The 19,007-nt window shown below is 43.0% G+C and overlaps 1 protein-coding gene across 3 annotated transcripts in view; it reads left to right on the top strand.

The window, feature by feature from the left end:
• ARVCF (ARVCF delta catenin family member) overlaps nt 1-19,007 on the top strand; it is a gene marked incomplete at its 3' end in the record, with an annotated part of 138,538 nt that overhangs the window by 31,651 nt on the left and 87,880 nt on the right. For 2 of the 3 annotated variants that reach the window (XM_084217082.1, XM_084217080.1), the window contains exon 2: nt 11,853-11,891. The exons of the other annotated variant lie outside the window; for it this stretch is intronic. In XM_084217082.1, coding sequence (XP_084073208.1) covers nt 11,853-11,891 — 39 coding nt within the window. The remainder of the gene's footprint in view (nt 1-11,852; nt 11,892-19,007) is intronic. 3 annotated transcript variants of the gene reach the window in all.

The raw sequence follows: 19,007 nt of genomic DNA, 5'->3' as shown, positions 1-19,007 counted from the left end.
ATCACGTCTGTAGCACAATATTCCAGGTACTGTTAGGGTATACTTAGAAGTCTGTCTTCATTTTTGCCATTCTCTGAGCTGCTGATTATTTTTCCTCAACTAGTTTTTAGCCCCAAGTAATAAGTCAGCAGAGCAGCTTACACTGGAATGCTCATGGATTCTTTCTGTAACCCCTGGTCAGCTGTAGGACTCCAGATACCTCACACTCCGTGACTGGGCCCTAAACTGCAGATCTTTCATTTTGCACTGTACCTCATAATCTCTTTCTGTGTTGTGTGCCTTTCATGGTTCTTACTCAGTACAGATAATTTAACAAGACTTGCAGGCTGTTTGCTTTAGCTTTCATTCTTTCACACACACGCCACGTGTAGCCCATTGCCTCTGCCAATGAAAAAGAAAAGCAGTTACCAGAGCTGTAGACCCCTGACCTCAATTCTGCAGGTTTTCTCTTTTACCTGTTGCAGTACAGCATCCTGTCTGTGCAGGGCTTGGATCTTGTGAGAAAATTCAAGGGCAGCCAGAGGGGTGATTCAGATTACTGCAAAAGCTGACCGAGTTTCTGATGCTTTAAGGTATGTCACAGATGGGATTTTTCCCTGTTTCTTTTTTTTCTTTTTTTAAAGAGAAAAGGGAGAAAGACTTATGACATTGACCATGACTGTGCAGACCAGTCCTTGGAATGGATGCTCTGTGTACTCTGTCTGGCGTGTTTTTTTTTTTTAAAGGTGTTACCAGGGAGACAAAAATCAGCTGTCACATAAAGCCTGCCTTGGGAGAACTTTATTAGTAAACCCCTAGATGTGAACTGTTCTTCAGTAATATCAATCAAGGCAATTTTATTTCTCTGTCTCCTTCTGCATGGGGAGGGTGTGTGTTTTCATCTGGCCTTCCCTTATTAAACCCTTCAGCCTTGTGGTACTGCCCTGGTCATCTGGCTATATTTTGCTAAGGCTGTTACCTCCCACCATTCCCAGAATGTCTCAAAGATCTGGAAGAGCAACTGGATGGAAAAACATTCTGTCATTTGTCATAGTGGACTTGCTTCATCAGAAGGCAAATTTCAGGCAGGAAACAAGGCATTTAAGCGCATTCCATAAAAATGCTTGTTGGTTTTTTTTTTTTTTCATTGTACTTCAGTTATTTTCTGTGCTCCATATATAAAATTGTCAAAGGTTTTTGGCATATTCTCCTGAATTCCTGTTGCAGACCTTTATGTTGAGGAAAAAAAGCGGTGAATTTGGACAGAGAGATTAATTTGGGTAGGTGTGTGGTCTGTGTGGTATATTTAAGTTTATATTTTATAAATTACAGTTGTCCTTGCATGGATTTTATTATTATTAAAAGTGGCTTCTCTCCAGAGTAATTGCTCTGCTTTACTAGTGGTTTAATTTTAATTCAAAAGAGCATTGTTTTTCCTTCAGGACAGTCTTTGTGTCAGGAGTTACACTGAGAAGCTGTAGCTGTACCTTTCCCACAGTCAGCCTCCAGGTAATGTACAGCTACAAAAGACATCAAGGACTCATCTGATCAGCCTGTACTGGGAAAGGAAAAGTTGGACTCAGAAACTTTTTGAGAGCTTTTGCTATATTTATATCTCACAAGAAGTCAGTAGCACTTCTTGTCTGGGGAGATCTTTGCAGGAACAACTATGCAGGAACAACTATGCAGGAACAACTATGTTGTGGAAAACCTTAGTAATACTTTCCTTTTCAAGAACAGAGAAGCAGATAGGTGAGGTAAATCTAAATCAAATGTCTTTGTTCCTCTGATGGCCAAATGTGGATTTAGAGATAAATTCAAACGTAACTGTGGCTTCTTCCCCATTTCCCAGACCCTGCTAGGTGTATTCCCCCTCCCTCTGTCTGATGCTCTCCGGCTGGGGCAGTTGAGCTGCAGTAGCTCCTCTGGATACCTTCAGAGCAGGAGCTGCCTGCCAGGCTGCCTTTTGGGCTCCGTTCAGCCATTCCCCAGAGCTGCTCTGCAGACATGACAGAACAAATACAACGTTTTTCAAAGGACCAGGCAGGAGTCCTTGTGGATGTTATCTTTCACCATCAACTGAGTTGTCTCTGCATGCAGATCTCACTTCAGCATGGACCTCATACAAGTGCCTCCTCCATCCTCAGTGTCCATGCTCACAGGGTGAAGCTGACAGTACAAATCATATCTTAACATCTTCTCACCTAGTCTGATTTATTTAATAAATAGATAAAATTATGTTTGCAAATTAGTCCACTGGATAACAGTTACCTTGTATGACAGAAGAGAGGATTTGATCTGGCATGCACTTTGTGTATTTGAAATAATTTTTCCTATCCTTTGATTAAAACCTTTGACTCCCCAGCTATTCTGCTGAGACTGAAAAATACTGCAATGTTTTAATATCTCTAGCTGGATTTTGCATGATATTCCTGTTCTTTTTTTCTTCAAAGCAAGCAATGAAGAAACAGAGGAAAAAGGAAAGCCCAGCAGCCCAAAGCTGTGTAGAGTTGATATGCTTGGAAATTAATCATTAATGTCTTGCAGGTGGGCAGTAAATGCGTTATGAAGGCTTCTGTATCTGCGTGCAGGGTAGTGAACCAAAACTAAGTGCAGTGCATGGAAAAGGTGCCTTCAAGCCTGAATCCTTGAAGAGCAAAGAGGTGCCTCCAGGAACAGCTCAGTCTGTACACAGGGGGTTATTGAGGTTATGCTGCTGTGATGTTATGCATAGTTACTGCTTCTCCAAATCCTTTCTGTAGGTTTATGCTGTATCAGAGCAGCTGGAAACAGAACATTTACCATTTTTTGCTGTTGTATGCCTTTTTACTAGCATTTGGAAGAGAAATACATCCTCCTAAATTAACTGTCAAAGGACTTAATCGCTGGGTGGGGCAGATATGCTGAATTAAAGAGGAGCAGTTCATTGCTTTAAGAGAGGTTTGCCATCTCTTGGAAAGATGAAGTGCTGTACATGGTGCCATGTGGCATGTTGCAAATCTTTCAGAAATGGCTCTCCCAGACAGGAGGAGTCATCCCACCTGTTCCATTTGCAGTGTTCTAAGCACTGTGTTGTGCACTGATGTTTTATACGGGTCACTTCAAAAGTCTTGCTTGTCATATGCCCATTATCAAGTGAAAATATGTTTGCCAGACAGGTAGCACAGATCCTGCTGACTCTATTTGCAGCCTGCTTTACAGAGGATGTTATTATCTGAAGGTGGCTTTAATTTTTGTTCTAGTTAGTTTTTTACTTGCAAAGAAATTATGGACAAGGCCTCTGATTTAGGAACGTGATTTTGTGCTTCTCTGCGGCCTCTCCTGCTGCTTACCAGCGTGACCTGGTAAGCATGACCATCTTCCTCTGTAGGAAGCTGTTTTGAACACATCACAATCACACCTGTTTATATTGACAAATATTTCTTTTGTGATATGCTTTAACCATTTCCTGCAGTGGAATTGAAGTTGTACTTTTAGGCTGTCTTCAGCTTTGTTTTCTTGAATTTTTAAGCTGAAGAAATTCAAGCCTGTGCTAAAATGTGTTTACAAGAGGGTGGTTGTAGGACTGCTCTCCCCCCACTGCTACTGCAGGCTGAGCACAGGCCATGTGGAATTAAATAATGGCATTATGGCTGCACCTGAGACCTCTCTGTGAGAGAGTTTCTGTCTGAATGATGTCAAATGCCTGGTCCTTGGGCCTGCCCAGCTTGCAGTAAGCAGTGTGTTGTAGTGTGGTGGTACGATGGTAAAATCTTGGAACACAGTATTTTAATACAGCTGTCCTTTTCTATTGTAGAGACCAACTTCAGACTATCTCTGCCAGGGTGCCCAGCGTGGCCTGTGTCAGGGATGCTGCTGCTGCAGTCTGAGTTCACCACTGGGTGTGGTAATTACAGCTGTTGATATTCAGGTTTCTGAATTGGTCTGAGTGGGTGTTGCATGCGTGAGGGAATGCTGAAATTGGAGACCTGGACTAAATAAACATCAAAGCTCTCTGAATTTGCTAGGAAGGCTGCCATAATGAGTGCTTGTCCTCCCATACTCTGACAAAGGGTTTTCTGGCCTCTGCACTGTCTGGGTGCATCCAGGGGGTTTAGGAGGGGTGGCATTGCAGTGGAGGGGGAATGTCTTGAAGCATAAATTGTCTCTCTCAGGGATGAGGATGCGCAGCTTGTGGTGGCATGTGCTTAAAAGAGGGAGGTTGCAGGACTGCTCTGCCTCTTCAGCTAGTACAGTCTGAGCTTACACACAGAGGCTGGTGCAGGATGAGTGCTGGAGTACCAAGAATGACAGGAGTTGTGGTCCCTGCCAGCTGACACTGACGTGTTGAATAAAGTGTCTCATTGAGAGATTGATAACATTAGAAAAAATTATGTCACTGCAGAGTTGTGCCAGATCTAGTCAGAATCCAAAAATACCTTTCCTGCACTGATGAAAGGGAGTGGGAGGGGATGTGATGGATGTAAAGGTTAGTTTGGTAGTAGTGGCAGCAGTTGCTAGAACAGGTTGGTGTAAGGGATGTAACAGTGTGTGAAAGGAACAGCCAGGGTTACTGCAGGTGAGGGGCCAAGAGATGAGTGATGACCTCAGATCAGCCCCTTCTTCTGTGCTTCTGCTGTGTACCACACTTTTGGCTGAAGTAATAGTGTGTGTTGGCTTTTGAAAATTTATTATGGACTGGAGATTTTAAATGTGTTTTCCACGTCTTCAGCCATAGGTGGATACACTGTGAATTTGATGAATACAAAAACATAGATTAGGTTTTCAGATTGACTGAAGTGTTCTTGATGAACCTCCTGGGTAGTCACCATGCCTGACACCTTTCAGTAAAAGCAACAGGGCTCCAGTCTTAGAAGCACAGCAGAGCATATGGGGAACCAATTAATTCAGTAGATATTAATTAATAAACACATTTCCTCTGGGGAAAACCTTTTAGCACATCCACTGTTTGGCCCAAGATTGCTTGCACGCACGAATGGATAGCAAACATGCTTTCCTGAATTGTCACTTGTTATTTCTTGATGGGCTGGGGAGTGCCTCCCCCAGACTACTGCTGGCAGGCTTTGGGAGAGCAGCCTGCAGCTGATGCTGGAGCTGTCTCAGGCACTGTCACACACACGTGATGGCAGCACACATCAGCCTTTGCAGCCTGGCCCTGGGAGCTGGGCTGGGCTCTCTTTGTGTGGAGCTCCTTCATCCCTGTGTGCATTGCAGTGATCAGCTCTGGGACAGCTGCTGGATGTCTTGAGGCACAGACCTACACAGAGCTGCTGTGGAGTGGCCAGGGCACTGTGGAGCCTTCCTCTTGCAGTACAGCAGCTGTTTGCATCCTCTGTGGCTCTCAGTGGCTGAGCAGGGGAGGCTGGATAATTCATGCACACTGCAGGGCAACTCACCCGACTTCCAAACCTCCACAACCTCATGTTCTTTTTGAAGTGAACCCATTGTTCTGTCATCATGTTCATATTGCTCCAAGGGTAAGAACAGTGAACATTTCTACTGGATAATGGTCATTGATGATGAAGACTTTAACATCTCTCCACCTGCTCCTGATAATGAATTAGTTCTCTTGTAAAACTTTCTCAGGAGAAACAAGATCCAAATGGTTTACTAAAGGTTTTTGCTGCTGACCATTTGAATTTGCTTGACTGCTCAAACTGGAAAATGCTGCATAATATTGTAAGAAGTTATTTTCACTGATAGTCTCTTCTGCTGTGGGGTTTTTGCTGCAGGTGTGAAGGTAATGTTCTTGAAGCAGCTCACTCACTGATCTGTTCTGAAGTTGCCATTTTAATAGTGTAAAATTCCAACAGATTAATTATACAGACTTGGACTGAAATTTGCTTCTCTTCCCACTGAGTGTGAAGACAGAAGCCTACTATGGGACTGCAAATCCCTGTGGTGGGAAACCACCTTCATTGCAAAATGCGGCAGTGCTTTAGAATTGGCAGAGTGCTGAGGTCTGACCTTGCTGGTAGAGGACTGGGCCAGAAGTGCTTGCTACTGTCATGGTTTCTTAGGTTGTTAACATTACATGAAATACTCTCCATTAAAAAGTGGTTTTATTTCTTGTGGTACGTGTGCACGTGTGAAGTTGTGAAGAGGAGAATTTTTTTCATGAAAGTCTGTAAAGAATATAGAGGCTTCTCTGATGATTTCACTTCCTCTTAGAGAAGTTACAGGTATAAAATGCATGATGAAAACGTTTTATCAATTATATCTTTAAAAATAAGTAAAATTTCTAAAGCATTTGAAATTTAAATATGCTACTTGAACTTCATGGAAGAAATAGTCAAGTGCCCCTTAAGTCCTCATTCACTGTGTGTATATTTATCACCTATCAAAATGTTCCCTGTCTTTTCCAGCCACATGGGTAACCTTTCCTGCTTGGTACTTGCAGCCTGTATCCTTAGCAGGGAAAAATACTAATCCCTGATGAGTGCAACTGAAATGGTGGGTGAAGTCAGCAGAAATCTTTCTACACAGTGAGCTGGCAGGGCAGGTTTGTAAGCCAGCAAACTGCAGTGCTTTGCAAAATATTATGGCTCCAAAAGCACAATGAATTATGTCTACCAAATTCACAAAGCTGGGATTAAGAATAGCTGTAATGTCTGCTGCTGAGGGTATATAGAACACATTATCTGGTCTATTTTCTGGGTTTCTAAACACATTTTAGATGTGTACTAACAGCCTGTTGTAATATATTTGGTGGCTCTTGTGAAGTGAATGACACGGTTATACTTTGGTTTCATGTAATTTTGCAAATGGAACCATGCTCAGTTTAAACTTCTTGGCAAAAATTAGTTTTCTCTGTTTTTTTCTGTGATCAGAGTTGCTGATGATTCCTTGTTCAGGAGTCAGTTTAATTTCTGCGTGTGTGAACTGATAAATGGTGGGAGGCTGTAAATGCTGATGTGTTTGGTCACTGTTGACATAGATAATTTAATTAAGTGTAGAATCAGGCTAGCTTTCTGCCTGTGGGGCGTGAAGCGTTCATGGTGTTGGACACAATTTGCTGTTCAGGATGGATATCTTTGTCTTCCACCCGGGTAACTAGATGGGTACATTTGCTCTTCCTGATGTGCTGTCATCCCTTGTAAGCAAGATTTATTAATTTGGCTCCATCTTTGTGTTGTGTTGTGCTTGTGCTTCCCTGGTATTCGTGGCTTGGGGCAGTATTCTCTTGCCAGTCCTCAGCTCCTCTGCCAGAGCTGTGAGCTGTCCTGCCCGGGGGCTGGAGGTGCCGGCACAGGAGCTTCTGGGGGGAGGTGGGTTGTGATACATCTGGGTCTGAGCTCTCCTCCCCTTTCTGTACTTCCCCAAATGAATCACTTGCATGCCATCATGGGACAGTTCAGAGCCATTCTGTTCAGGCTGAGCAGATCCAGAAGTGTCCCCAAGTCACACACAAGGTGCCATGCTGTTGCCTGAGTGTTCACTTGTGTCAGATCAAATACTGGGCTTGTGCTCAGGTTTCTTGTGTTTTATAATCTCTTCCCTGTCAGTACAAGATACACATCTAATGAGAGCTTAGCAACAAAAACATAGTCTAGGCAAACCACATAAAAAGCCAAAGAATGACATTATGGTGTTTGGAAAGCCTTAATAAAGAATCTTAATATAGTGCCCTGTGTGGAGGGAGCTACTGCTCACCAAAAGATTTATATAGTGAACAGAAGCAGCGTTAACAGGATGGAATTAAAAACTGAAATATTTCTTTCATACTTTCCCCCTCCTTCTCTTTTCCTGCCACTTTTTTTTTTCATGTGAAAGCCACTGATTTGGCTTCCACATGACACTCTTCTCATTTATGGGTTCTGTCTCTTCTCATTTTTATCTGTCCTCCCTTTCCCTGACGTGCTTTATTGTTTGGTTTTGCCCTCCCTGGATAGACTCATGCATTTTGTAATGGTTTTTCTCCTCTCTTCATCTTTTTCTGTGTTCTTCAGGCTGCAGCATTGCCTTTGCAACTGTTTGCCAAACTTACCATCTTCCATGCATATGTTTATCTGTTACTAACTGTTATACTCCTGATTTAGGAAGCTGAGATGTAGAATATTATGGATTTCTGTCAGATGAATTTATTTCTTAACAATTTGTTAATATAATCAAGTGATGGGTTAGTCCAAGTCAGCAAATCTGACTTGTGGGTTCAGCATCACCTTTTTGGAGATGTTTTTTGCTGCTGGAGACTCTGGGAAGGAATTAAAAGACACTGGCTTTCTCTTGGGAAAAAAATAAACCCACAAGCTGAAAACCAAAGCAGGGTGAACCCTGCCAGTGTGTGTTTCTGAGGATATTCCTGTGCTGTGCTCAGGGTGAGTCCTGGAGACAGGAACAGTGTTTGTGGCAGGGTGTTCGTAGTGGGTGGTGGACTTGCTGCTGCTAGATTTATAGTGATTGAGTCTTACTGTTAAAAAAGGTGGGTGGGATGAATGTTTGTCTTTGACTCCTTGTAAAGAATTGGGAGAAAAATAAAACAGCTTCATTTGAACTCCAGGAAATACAGCTGTGTGTATAGATGATCCCAGGACAGCTAATGCTTTATGGAGGACTTTGGTTTATTTCTGCCAAAATTTTAGTAGTGGAGGTGGGTCACAGGAAAGCCTATAAAGGAGAGGAGGCAAGATTGGGTACCTGGGTGCTGCATACTCTGCCAGGAGAGGTGAAAATGGCATGCCCTGTGCAGGCCTGATTACAAAAGGAGTCTAACAGAGGAAGATCATTTGTGTGAAAGGGAGGCTGTCACTGCTGCCAGTGTGCATGTAGGGATTTAGGCACTTTGAGTGGTTCTGGCCAGTGTGTGAGCAAGCTGCCTAGGAGTTTACTAACACTCCATATCCTATTTGCAGCCTCAGCTTGGCAGGGCTTCTCTGGAAAAATGAAAGATTCTGTTTTCTGGCATAAAACCATAACAAGGAGTGGGAGGGAAGTGCAGCTGTCCTGTCCTTAGGTTCAAACAGCTTGTCTTGCCAACTACAGAGAAGTGCAGCCTTCAGAGCATGAGTTTAGTTTTGTGACTGATGGTTGTTAATAGCAAGTCCTTAATTTCATCCTGATCTCTTGTTTTGATCTGTGTCTGTTTAATTGAGAAATGGCTCTATCTCAAAAGCCCTCTGAGAACCTGCTTAAAAGTGATTTAGACTGCTGACTTGTGGGCTGCATCTTGTCTCAGTATTCATCATATTTGAATTCCATTGTGAAGTCCCAAATAAAAACACATCAGAAATAATAATAAAAAGGTACTGTGTAAATAATTGAGTGCTTGGCAAACATGATAGGATTTTGCAATTCCAGTGCTCTAATGTAGAAGAGCTGACTGTATGCACAGTGCCAGGAGGAGTGAGTGGTCATAGAAAGATGCCTGTTTCCAGCAAGTATGTGGAACATTAGCCAGAGCTGATGACAAATGGAAAAAGCCAAATACATTTAAATAAGAAACTGAGAGCTATTTTACTTTGCTAGTGAAGGTATTTACCTCTGGGCAAGTGACTTCCACCTTAGCTTAAATGACTTTTTCCTTTTTGAGATTCATGCTGTAATAGCAGTCCTTGCTGAATGGGTGCCTGTCGATATTGAGCACTCTTATGATAAACTGCATGGAGCCAGTGGTTTCCCATTCATTTGCCAGGTGACAGTGCCTGGAGAAATGGTGCTGGTCTCTTCTCTTTTCCCCTTCAGTTCCTGGCTCCTGCTGTCCCACAGCTTTTTCAGTTGTGCTGGCACGACAGGTTTTTGGGAGCTGTGCTGCAGACAGCAAAGGCTGGGGCATGGGGCACGCAGTCCTTCCAGGGCAGAGGTGGTTTCTCACTTGGCACAGGGCTCTGATTTGCAATTTGGCCTTGCTTGAAGTGCTGCTTGACAGCTGAGAAGGGGCTCACGGGTGGGAGGAGAGGCAGCTCCGTAGCCAAAAGATGAACAGGCACCATCAGCCCCTTCTCTGGCTGACAAAAATCTCTTTATTGTGTGTAAGTGTAGTTTGCTGAGGGCAGGCTGGGGGGAGGGTGATTTCCTTCACAAGCTTTAAATAGTTTATTCTTGGCCTGAAAAATCTTCAGTGTTGTAGCAGTGAAGCGTGAGCAGTTGTGTGCATGCAGGTGAGCACCTCTCCATTATCAGGTTTATGAATACATGGAAACATGTTTCTTAAAATTATTAGGCCCAACCCGTTCAGCAGCAAAATTTTTCCATGTTTCTTCTTTGCTTGCACAATTCACACTTGCTGTCTTAAAATTAAATGATGTGTGTGTCTTGTCAGTCTTCATCACAGACACTGGCACTGGTTAAACCTTTCTCTCTGAAGAGCTCTCCATCAGCTTTCCATTATACCTTTAGGTGCTTGACCTGTAATCAAATCACCCCTTGACCTTCTGAGGTTAATAGCTGGACCTTAGGTGTGGAAGAGAGACCTCTGATCCTGTTCTCTGGCTGTTCTGTTGGGTGTAGTCTGAGCCCACTGCAATGCATCCACACCCTTCCCAGCTGTGGATATGAGAACAGAACGTGTTCTTTGGAGCCTTTCCCCTCATATCCAAGTGCTCACTTTTTGTTTGTTTGTTTGTTTGGGTTTTTGTTGTTTCTCTTTTGAGGTGTTTTTTGTTTGGTTGAGTTTTGGGGGGTTGGTTGGTTTGTTTGTTAGGTTTCTTTTTTTGTTTTGTTTTGGGTTGGGGTCTTTTGTTTCTTTTTTTCTTTCCTTATTGTTTATTGCTAGTTTAGCACAGGCACTTGCCCTCTTCCCAATGTGTGAGGTCTGGCCGTGTTCAAGTAGGGTAGTAAGGTCAGTCTTAGGGAATAAACAGAAAATGTGTGAAATAAACAGACTACTGGACGAAAAACCATCGATGAACTCTCTTGGGTAGTTGAAATAGCACAGTAACTGCATTGCACTTGGGAAAATTGTCTTTCTGCTGGAATCTCTTCCATTTGGAAGATTTACAGCAGTCAGAGCAGCCTTCGGCTTTGTTGACTTGTTTTGTGTTTTTTGGTGTTCCCAATGGATTTGTACCTATCCAGGGACCCCCTGCAGAGTTCTTTCCTGCTGTCCCTTTTCTGCTCTCTGGGGTTGCACAGCAGCAGGAGCCAGGCTGGGTCAGAGGCTGCTCACACCTTCCTGCTGTGCTTTTGGTGGGGGGCTGGAGTGGGGTGAGATGCAGAGGGAAGCAGCAGTGTGTGATTTAACAGGGGTCATCGCCTGGGGAGCTGTTTGGGCTGACACAGTCCTGCTGCCTCGCTGCCAGGCAGAGCTGCTCTGGGGCTTAGCAGTGGGAGACACTGGCAGGCACAGTCCTGGTGAGATGGGTGATTGGATTTATTGACAGTTGCTTTGTATTCCCTAGAATGAGAAATAATTTATTTTAAGGAACAGCTTTCTTGGAATGCAGGCTTAAACAATCATCAGTGGTCTGTTTGTTCTGTTTCCCTCAGGAATTAGAAAAGTTTTTTTGTTGTTTGGGGGTTTTTTTTGGTTTTTTTTTTTTTTTTTTTTGCCTTTTGTGTTGTGTGCTTTTCCACAAAAAGCATTTTTGTTGCATAGTTCAGATCTACCAGGAAGATTGTGGGTGGGTGAGGAGATGAGTTAAATTTAACACTGATATGGCTCCTAGGACACTCAAATAATGCTCCAGCCTTGGTCATAATTCAAAGAATGCAGAGATGGTTTAGATCTGCCTTGAAGTTAAAAGCAATTCTCTAAGGTAGTTTTGTAGCAGTGCAAGTGGGTGTGTGTGTTAGCCCAGAACTGGCTGTGTCTGGCAGGCTCTGCTTTAACTCACTAATGATGTGTGAAGGTGGCTGGGGTAGAGTCTGGGACACACAGACTGCATAAAGAAACCTGCTCTCACCTGCCAAACTGACAGTTGTTTTTTTTGTTTTAGATGAAGGACCTAGCTTGTACTTCTGACTCCCATGTGCATGTAAGTTTGTGGACTTGATCTCTAGTAATACATGCATCCACTTCATTTGTGATCCAAACTCTGTGGGGCCTGGAGGAAATGAGATCTGAATGCTTGTCTCGCAGAAAGGAATGTAAAATTAGTCATCCCACGCCACCCTTAATGCCAGTGCTGTAGAGGCAGCAGGTGGAGATGAAGGAAAAAACTAGGTGGAAAGATATAATCCATGATAGAACCTCATCCCACTAAAATTTCCCTAATTTAGCCTTGGTTAGTTCATCTGAAAGACTCCAGAGAGGAAACAAGTCAGATCTGTTTTGGGTTTGGTCAAAGATGAGGCCTGCGGATTTACATTGTATTTGTCTTTGGGAGGTAGTTTGGCAAATTGCAGTGAACTCTCTGTACAAATCTTGGTGAGAAACAATCATTTCCTTCTCAGTTTCCTACTGGGCAGGCTGTCCACAGTTAAGGGAAGGAGAGCTCTGTTTGCCAGGTGCTCTTTCTTTTTTGGGGTTTGGTTTTTGTTCTTTTTTTTGGGTTTTGATGGGGTTTTTTGTTTGGTTTTGGTTTTGGGGGGAGGGTTTTGTTTGTTTGTTGGTTTTTTGTTATTGTTTTTTCTTTATGGTTGTTTTTGGTCCTGTATAATTTTCATATTACAAAAAAAATGGCTTATGCTTCTATTTTACTGCTTGATCTTGCTGAACTACTGGGAGAAAAAGGGTTATGACTAAGGGACTGAATGATGACTTGTGATACCCTTGTCCTGTTCTGGGTTCTACACAGAATACTTACACTGGGGCTCTGAGGCCTGGATTCATCCTCCAGCTTTAATGCTGTCTTGAAGCACTTGATATAATTCCTGTGCAGAATCAATGTCAAGAGCTGGATTTGTCTAAGGAAGTAATGTAGTCTGTGCAAGTTCTGTTCTCTGAGGCTTCTACTCTTCTGTTTTGATTAACAAGAAAGAATGAAGTTATCCTGCATTTAGATACCTTGCTAAGCTGCCCAAAGTTAGATGGTGTGAATTTGAACCTTTTACTCATCCATTTCCCCATCTGGAAGTTGTGTGTCCTCAGACTTCCTTCCCAGGAGCTGTTGAGGTGAGCAGACAGCTCTGTCACATTGCAGCCCTGTTGCCCTTTGCAGTGCAAAGCTGCTAGTGATGGTTTTGTTCAGAAAATCCAGGGGCATGTGTGGTTTCCTGAGCATTACCTTAATGTAGTGGCACTGATTAACATGTAAGTTTTAAGTGCCTATCATCCCATCAGTTGAAGTTGACTGAGATGTAACATCTTGACATCCGTGGTTAACACCCAGTCAATCTGACAAGGAGGGCAAGGCAGTAGAGAGCCCTGAGAGACGCCTTGTCAGAGTGACAAATTGCCCTTTCTGATTCAAAGGACCAGCTTACATGGCAGGGCTAAACAGCTCCTGGAGAAAAAGGGGAGGAGAGCATGGGAAAAATACCCCATTTGTTTAGGCCTTCCCATGTATTTTTTGTTTGTTGCTCGGACTTGAAGCTCTTTGTTTTCCTTAGTCTGAAACAACTTAACAGCAGGTTGAGAGGAGCAAAGCCTCTGGGATTCTGCCTCTCCCACTTCTCGGTTTTATAAACTGTTTACAATCTCCTTCAGTTTCCTAGCTTTGTACGGAAAAGTTCAGTGGGTCAGCTTTCCCTTTAGCTTCATCCATCATTCCAGTCAATTAGAAATAGTTGAGGGCCAATTGCCCGGTCTTCCATTAACTGAGACACTTCAGATTGTTTAAAATAGCATAAAAGCCCTCTTTGTTGACCGTGGGGCAGGCGCTGGATTTGCCCGTTGATGGGCAGCCACCGCGTGGCTGAACAGAGCCCCAGTGTGTCCTGCTGAACTTGAGGGGTGAAGATTGCTGCTCCAGCCTTGTCTGGGGGTTGATTCCTTCTCCTTCACCTCCGCCTCTTGCTGTCCCTGAAAGGTGTGATGCCTCCACAGGGTGAATTACGATGCCTGCTTCCCAAAAAACCCGCTCCTCTTTGTGGCTTTTCAGAGCTCCTGTAGTGAAGGGTTTTCTCCAGTTGCTGAAATGTTCCTTTTAACCTTGGTGCTTTAAAAGCTCTTGGCATTATTTGTTCCTTGCTTGTCGTGTGTGTTTCTGAAGGACAAAGGAAGTGTGTAAGTGTTCAGGAAACAGTTGGTGCATTGTGGTGTGGGGCTGAGTTCATTCTGGTACCCCGTGCCAGGACAGCCTGCTTTCATTTGGGGCTGACATTTCCCTTCTGTTCTGAACTGACCAGCCTTAGGGGAGAGCTTGTCAGAGCTCCAGCAGAGCTTCGAGCTTTCTCATAGGTTGATGTGTTTGGGTTCACACAGAAGTGCACTGAATTCATTGTATACATACATATACATAAATATATATATATTTATGTATATAAACCCCATTTTATTTCACATGAGAAAACAAAAGAGTAAGTTTACTAAATGGAGGTTTGTTTATCTGCAGCAAAGTAGGTATTTATGTATTCCCATATTTAAGTTGTTGTCTGTATTGCAGACTCCCCTCCCTGCATTGTGTGTGCCTGGGTTTCAGTGCAGGCTAGTCCATGTGCTTTTTAGTGTTCTAGAGCCATCTTATTTGAGTGTGCCATCATTTGATCCCAGTTTTGGCACAATGTTTCCCCAGACACGAAGAATTTGGGTAGGTCTGGCTGTGTACTTGTGCTTTGGTGCTTAGGACTTGGACCTTGCTGTGCTTTTTGAACTGGGGGAAACAGCCTGTGGCAGTCCTTGAGCTTCAGGTCTCCATGTGCTTGCAGAAGGTGCCCTGCCTTGCAGTAGTGCCAGCACTGCAGTGCATGAGGGCTCACCTGATTTTGAAGAACAAACTAGAAAGAGTGGGACGGTCTCCTGTACTGCTGCCCCTCAGGTGACCCAGGCTCAGTGATGGGCACGAGCTGCTCAGTTTGGAATCCAGCTTTTGCACTGCTGAGATGCACAGAAAGCTCTCAGGACAAATCAGGGCAGAGATCACAGCAGGGATCTCTAGGCTGTGGTGGAAGAAGGGTGTTCTGACAAGGCAGGAGGCTGTGATAACTAGATTTGAGAGTCTTTAGCTGCTGGAGTTGATCTTGTACTAGAAAAAGTCTACCCCAAGTACACCAAGTTCAACAAAGTCTATCAGTGATTTCCTTCTTCCCTGATGTCCCAGTCTGATGCAGATCTCAAGACAGACTTTTTTCAGCAGCTGTGTTCCTGCAGATTTGCCTTTTGTGTCTTTCTCCACATGCCTTCAGCAAATAAAAGCTTGAGGCCATGACTGAGCTGGAAGTGCAGACCTGAGTGGGAAGGAGACCATTGGGGCACAACATCAGCCTGAGACTTGACTCCAGCAGAGCCAGTGTTCTCTTGCTTTACACTTAGAAATAAATTCATGCTTTGCAGATATTGAAGCTTTAACAAGTAATTTAAAGAGTAGTAGAGGAGAGAGAATCCACATTTAATTCAATTAGCATTGTTGTCCAATGCCATTAATTATGCCCAGACTTGTAATGTGTTTCACTGGAGCTGATACACTTGAGCTTTGTCTGTGCTGGGGTTGGCTGAGGACAAGTATGTCCACTGATGTAGAATCCAGCCTTTGTGCTTTGCAAAAACCCTGGTATCTGACTGTAGCCTGGAGTAAGGAGTAGCTGGAATAGCCTGCACTGCAATCTTTAGAACAAAGGAGATCTTGGGGACAATGAAGATTCAATGTACATGATTTCAGTGTTCTTGAAGAGAGGCTGTTTTAGTGGAAATAATAATCTCCTGCAATTTTATATTATTTCCAGACTGTTTAAAATTGTTCCATAGGCAGAGAATAAAGAACTTTGTTTACTGTCTTGAAGTAGGATGTCTGATCCTCCTGGGGGAGGTTATTCTTTTATTAAAACAGATACAAAATAGCTACTTTGATGGAAATACAAGGCTAGGAATTGAAATGGTGATGATTACAGAAGCTATAGTAGTCTAATGCAAAATAAGCCCTAGGAGATATGTGCCCTAAATGATAAATCACTGTTCTTTAACAAAATAAGAATTACTGTTACTTTATGTTTCTTGCTTATTTTACAAGGTCTTTAGCTGTTTCATCTGCGCTTAGCTTTTACAGGCTGGAGGTAAATTGATTGTTGCTTTGTGTTGTAAATAGCCTGGCTTTTTTAAAGCACACTGGAGATGCAAGTACAAATCAAGAGGATAGGATTCATTTGGTCTCAAAAAAGCAAAAGTAAAAGGAAGAGTCATGACTACTGACACCACATGCAATAACTGCACTGGAATCTGTTCTTATAATTTGGTAGAGTTTTGTAATCTCATTGCTTTTGCTTTGGAAGCCTCCAGTAAGGTAAATGAGTATATGTTATTTTGAACTGGAAATAACCTCCTTCTAGCAGGCAGGGAGCTATTGGTAGCATTATTCATTAGGGGTGTCATGTTCCAGCCCCATCCAGCAGCTTGTGGTTTGCTCTGGATAATTAGGCATACCTGCCAAATGTTTGGGATCTGAGATGCTGAGGTGTATTTAGCAAAAAAGAGCGTCCTAAATACTGGCTTCGAAGCTGAGCACAGAGGAAGTAGTTGAAAGGGGTAATGTGTCCCAGTTTCTGCAATTTGTGATGACCTAAAATCCTTAATGATGGCATCTAAAAACAGATAACAAAACCTTTGCATCTTTTCTACGTTAATGTTCGCTTGTGACAGCTCCAAGCTAGCAATGCAGAGAAAGGACTGGGTTTGGAGATCAAAGAACAACCTGGTTCAGGCAGTTCAGGGGTAAGCTGGGTGGCAGGCTGTCCCCTTGGCTCACTGCATTCCTCAGGAGCTCACACAGTAAGAAGGAAGACACAGTTCATGCTGGCTGGGCACCTGTCTGTGTTGAGATACCTGCCTTGAGCTTTGCAAGCTCTTAGCCTCTCTGATGCCTAGGACAGTCTCTTGCTAACAATAGTTTTCTCTTGTAGAAATGCAGATCTGTACCATATCTCCCTGAATCTTCATTTTAGAAGCAGCCAGAGGATAAAACCCAGCACAACGCTCATTTAAAGTCAATATGCTCTAGCTTGCAATTTGCTCATGTTTAAGTGCCTAGCTTTTAAGGTTTCCTTTGCCCACAGGCAGTCTGAACACAAAGGCAGGCTCTCTTTTTTTTTTTTTTAATAAAGTATTGTGAAACCTCAAAGAACAAAATACTTTTTTCCACCTTCCATCTCCTCAGGTTTAGTATCAGAAAACAGAGGCTGCCTGTATAAAGTCTAGAGGGGAACAAAGAGATGACAGCACCTCAAGTGCAGCTGGAAATGAAGGTGTTGGATGAGCTGTGTGTGTGTGTACATGTGTGAGAGGAGTGACAAAGTCCCACCTTGAAGCAGTGGTGAGCTTTACAGGGATAAGGTGTTGTGCAAAAACCCTCTGCATGTAACTGATTTCTTTGTTCTTGGTAAGCTTTGGTTGAGTGAAGATAAATAAAAGTTCTGAGTCTCTATTGCAGTATTGTGTAAATTATTCTCTTTGCAGGAAAGCTTCGCTGTGGGGTATGAGAAAGGGAGTTGCAGTTATAACACAGTATCTTCAAGAAGAATGTGAAGAGAATAATGTATTTATTGCAGGAGCAGTTCCCCTTCTGGAGCCATGCACAGAAGGCACGATGTGCCATCTGAACTCTACCATGAAGAATTCAGCATGTAGCATAAGTTACTTGCCATTAATGATTTGAGTCCTGCAGACTGGAAGGAGTGATTTTCTTTAGGATTTCAGAAACCTTATTCTCATTGATTGATTCTGCAACCTGAGTTATTCTGTGGTTTCAATGGAAATGGAAGTAGTGCCTGCTTCTATCACTTCTGGTGCCCTGCCTTTGAAGGCTGTCTCTGTTGCATTTTGACTGAGGTGATTGGCAAAGGCTTATTGTCATGGTCTTGGTTAATATTAGTGCTTACCTGAAAATGGGAGTGGCTTTCTTACTGAAGTCTGAGTTTCAGAAGGTCAGAATGCAGCTGTAAATAAAGGAAAACTGGGCAGGGGCATCTCAGCTTGTTTCAAGAGAAATAATGGATCATGCAAGAATTAAATGTGAACCTCAATGAGACATCAGCAGCAAAAGGTCACTGGGGGCCTGCACAGAATATGGCACAGCAAAAGGGGAAATCCAAAGGCTATAACTGGGTTGAAATACAATTTTTCTAAGTGATACAAAAGGTAGCTTTGTAGTTCCCTGGTGATGAAGCTGTTCACATGTGAAGAATATTTAAACCTTTATGTAGCTAGGCTGAGCACCTCTATTACAACCCTTTAATCCCAGGCCTTTTTATTTTCCTGTGATGTGAAGAGATAGAGTGGATTTGTCCAGACTTTGCTTTTGGCAAAGTGTGTTCAATTTGCAGTTTTGGGCTCTGTGTCATTCTTCTTAGATTTTCTGGTTTTTGTTTTTAAAATCTGTGTGTAAAAATATGTGTGTGTGTATAGTCCTTAATAAAGAATATTCTTTGAGTGTCTGTCTGACAGGATGTGCCAGCAGAAGCCCTGCTTTGGCTTTAAAGCCTGTGTAGCCAGATACCTTCAGGGCTTGTAATGAAATGAGCAGTTTGTAGTTTCATTTTACGTGGCTGAGGATTCATAATGCTGGGCAAAAGTCTGAGTTCTCAGTGCATAAGCTGGTTCTTTATTGGCCTCTTGCTGGGAAACTTCTGAAAGACATTCATCTACCAAAGGGAGCTTCTCTGATTTCTGTGCTGGAACACACAATTGCACAAGAAAAGGGAAGGTCCAGATGCTGGTGCTGGCGAGCAGCAGAGTGTTCTCTTTAGGCAGTATCTCTGCAAGGACCCGCTTTGATCTCCCTTCTTTCTGTTTAGATTTTATTATGTTGTCTATCTGTTATAAATTTAAATAAGCTTGTAGCCAGTTAGACCTTACAGACTTAGTGAGGATGTAGGAAGAGAAGCATTTCAGTGAATTTATCTCTAGCCATGAAGTTTTTGTTTAATTATCGTCGCTTTGGGCAGTTTGAGAGAGGTGTCTATTTAATTGTAGGTGTTGATGTTTTACAGCCTTCTCTAGTCTCCAGCTGAGAGTACTTGATCAAATGCAGAGAAACTTTCAATGGTGTGTAAGATGAACTGCT

Source organism: Fringilla coelebs, assembly GCF_963513975.1.
Source record: "Fringilla coelebs genome assembly, chromosome: 17".
Classification (NCBI taxonomy): Eukaryota; Metazoa; Chordata; class Aves; order Passeriformes; family Fringillidae; genus Fringilla; species Fringilla coelebs.
The sequence above is the reverse complement of the archived record's forward strand: the minus strand, read 5'-3'. Positions and strand labels throughout refer to the sequence as shown.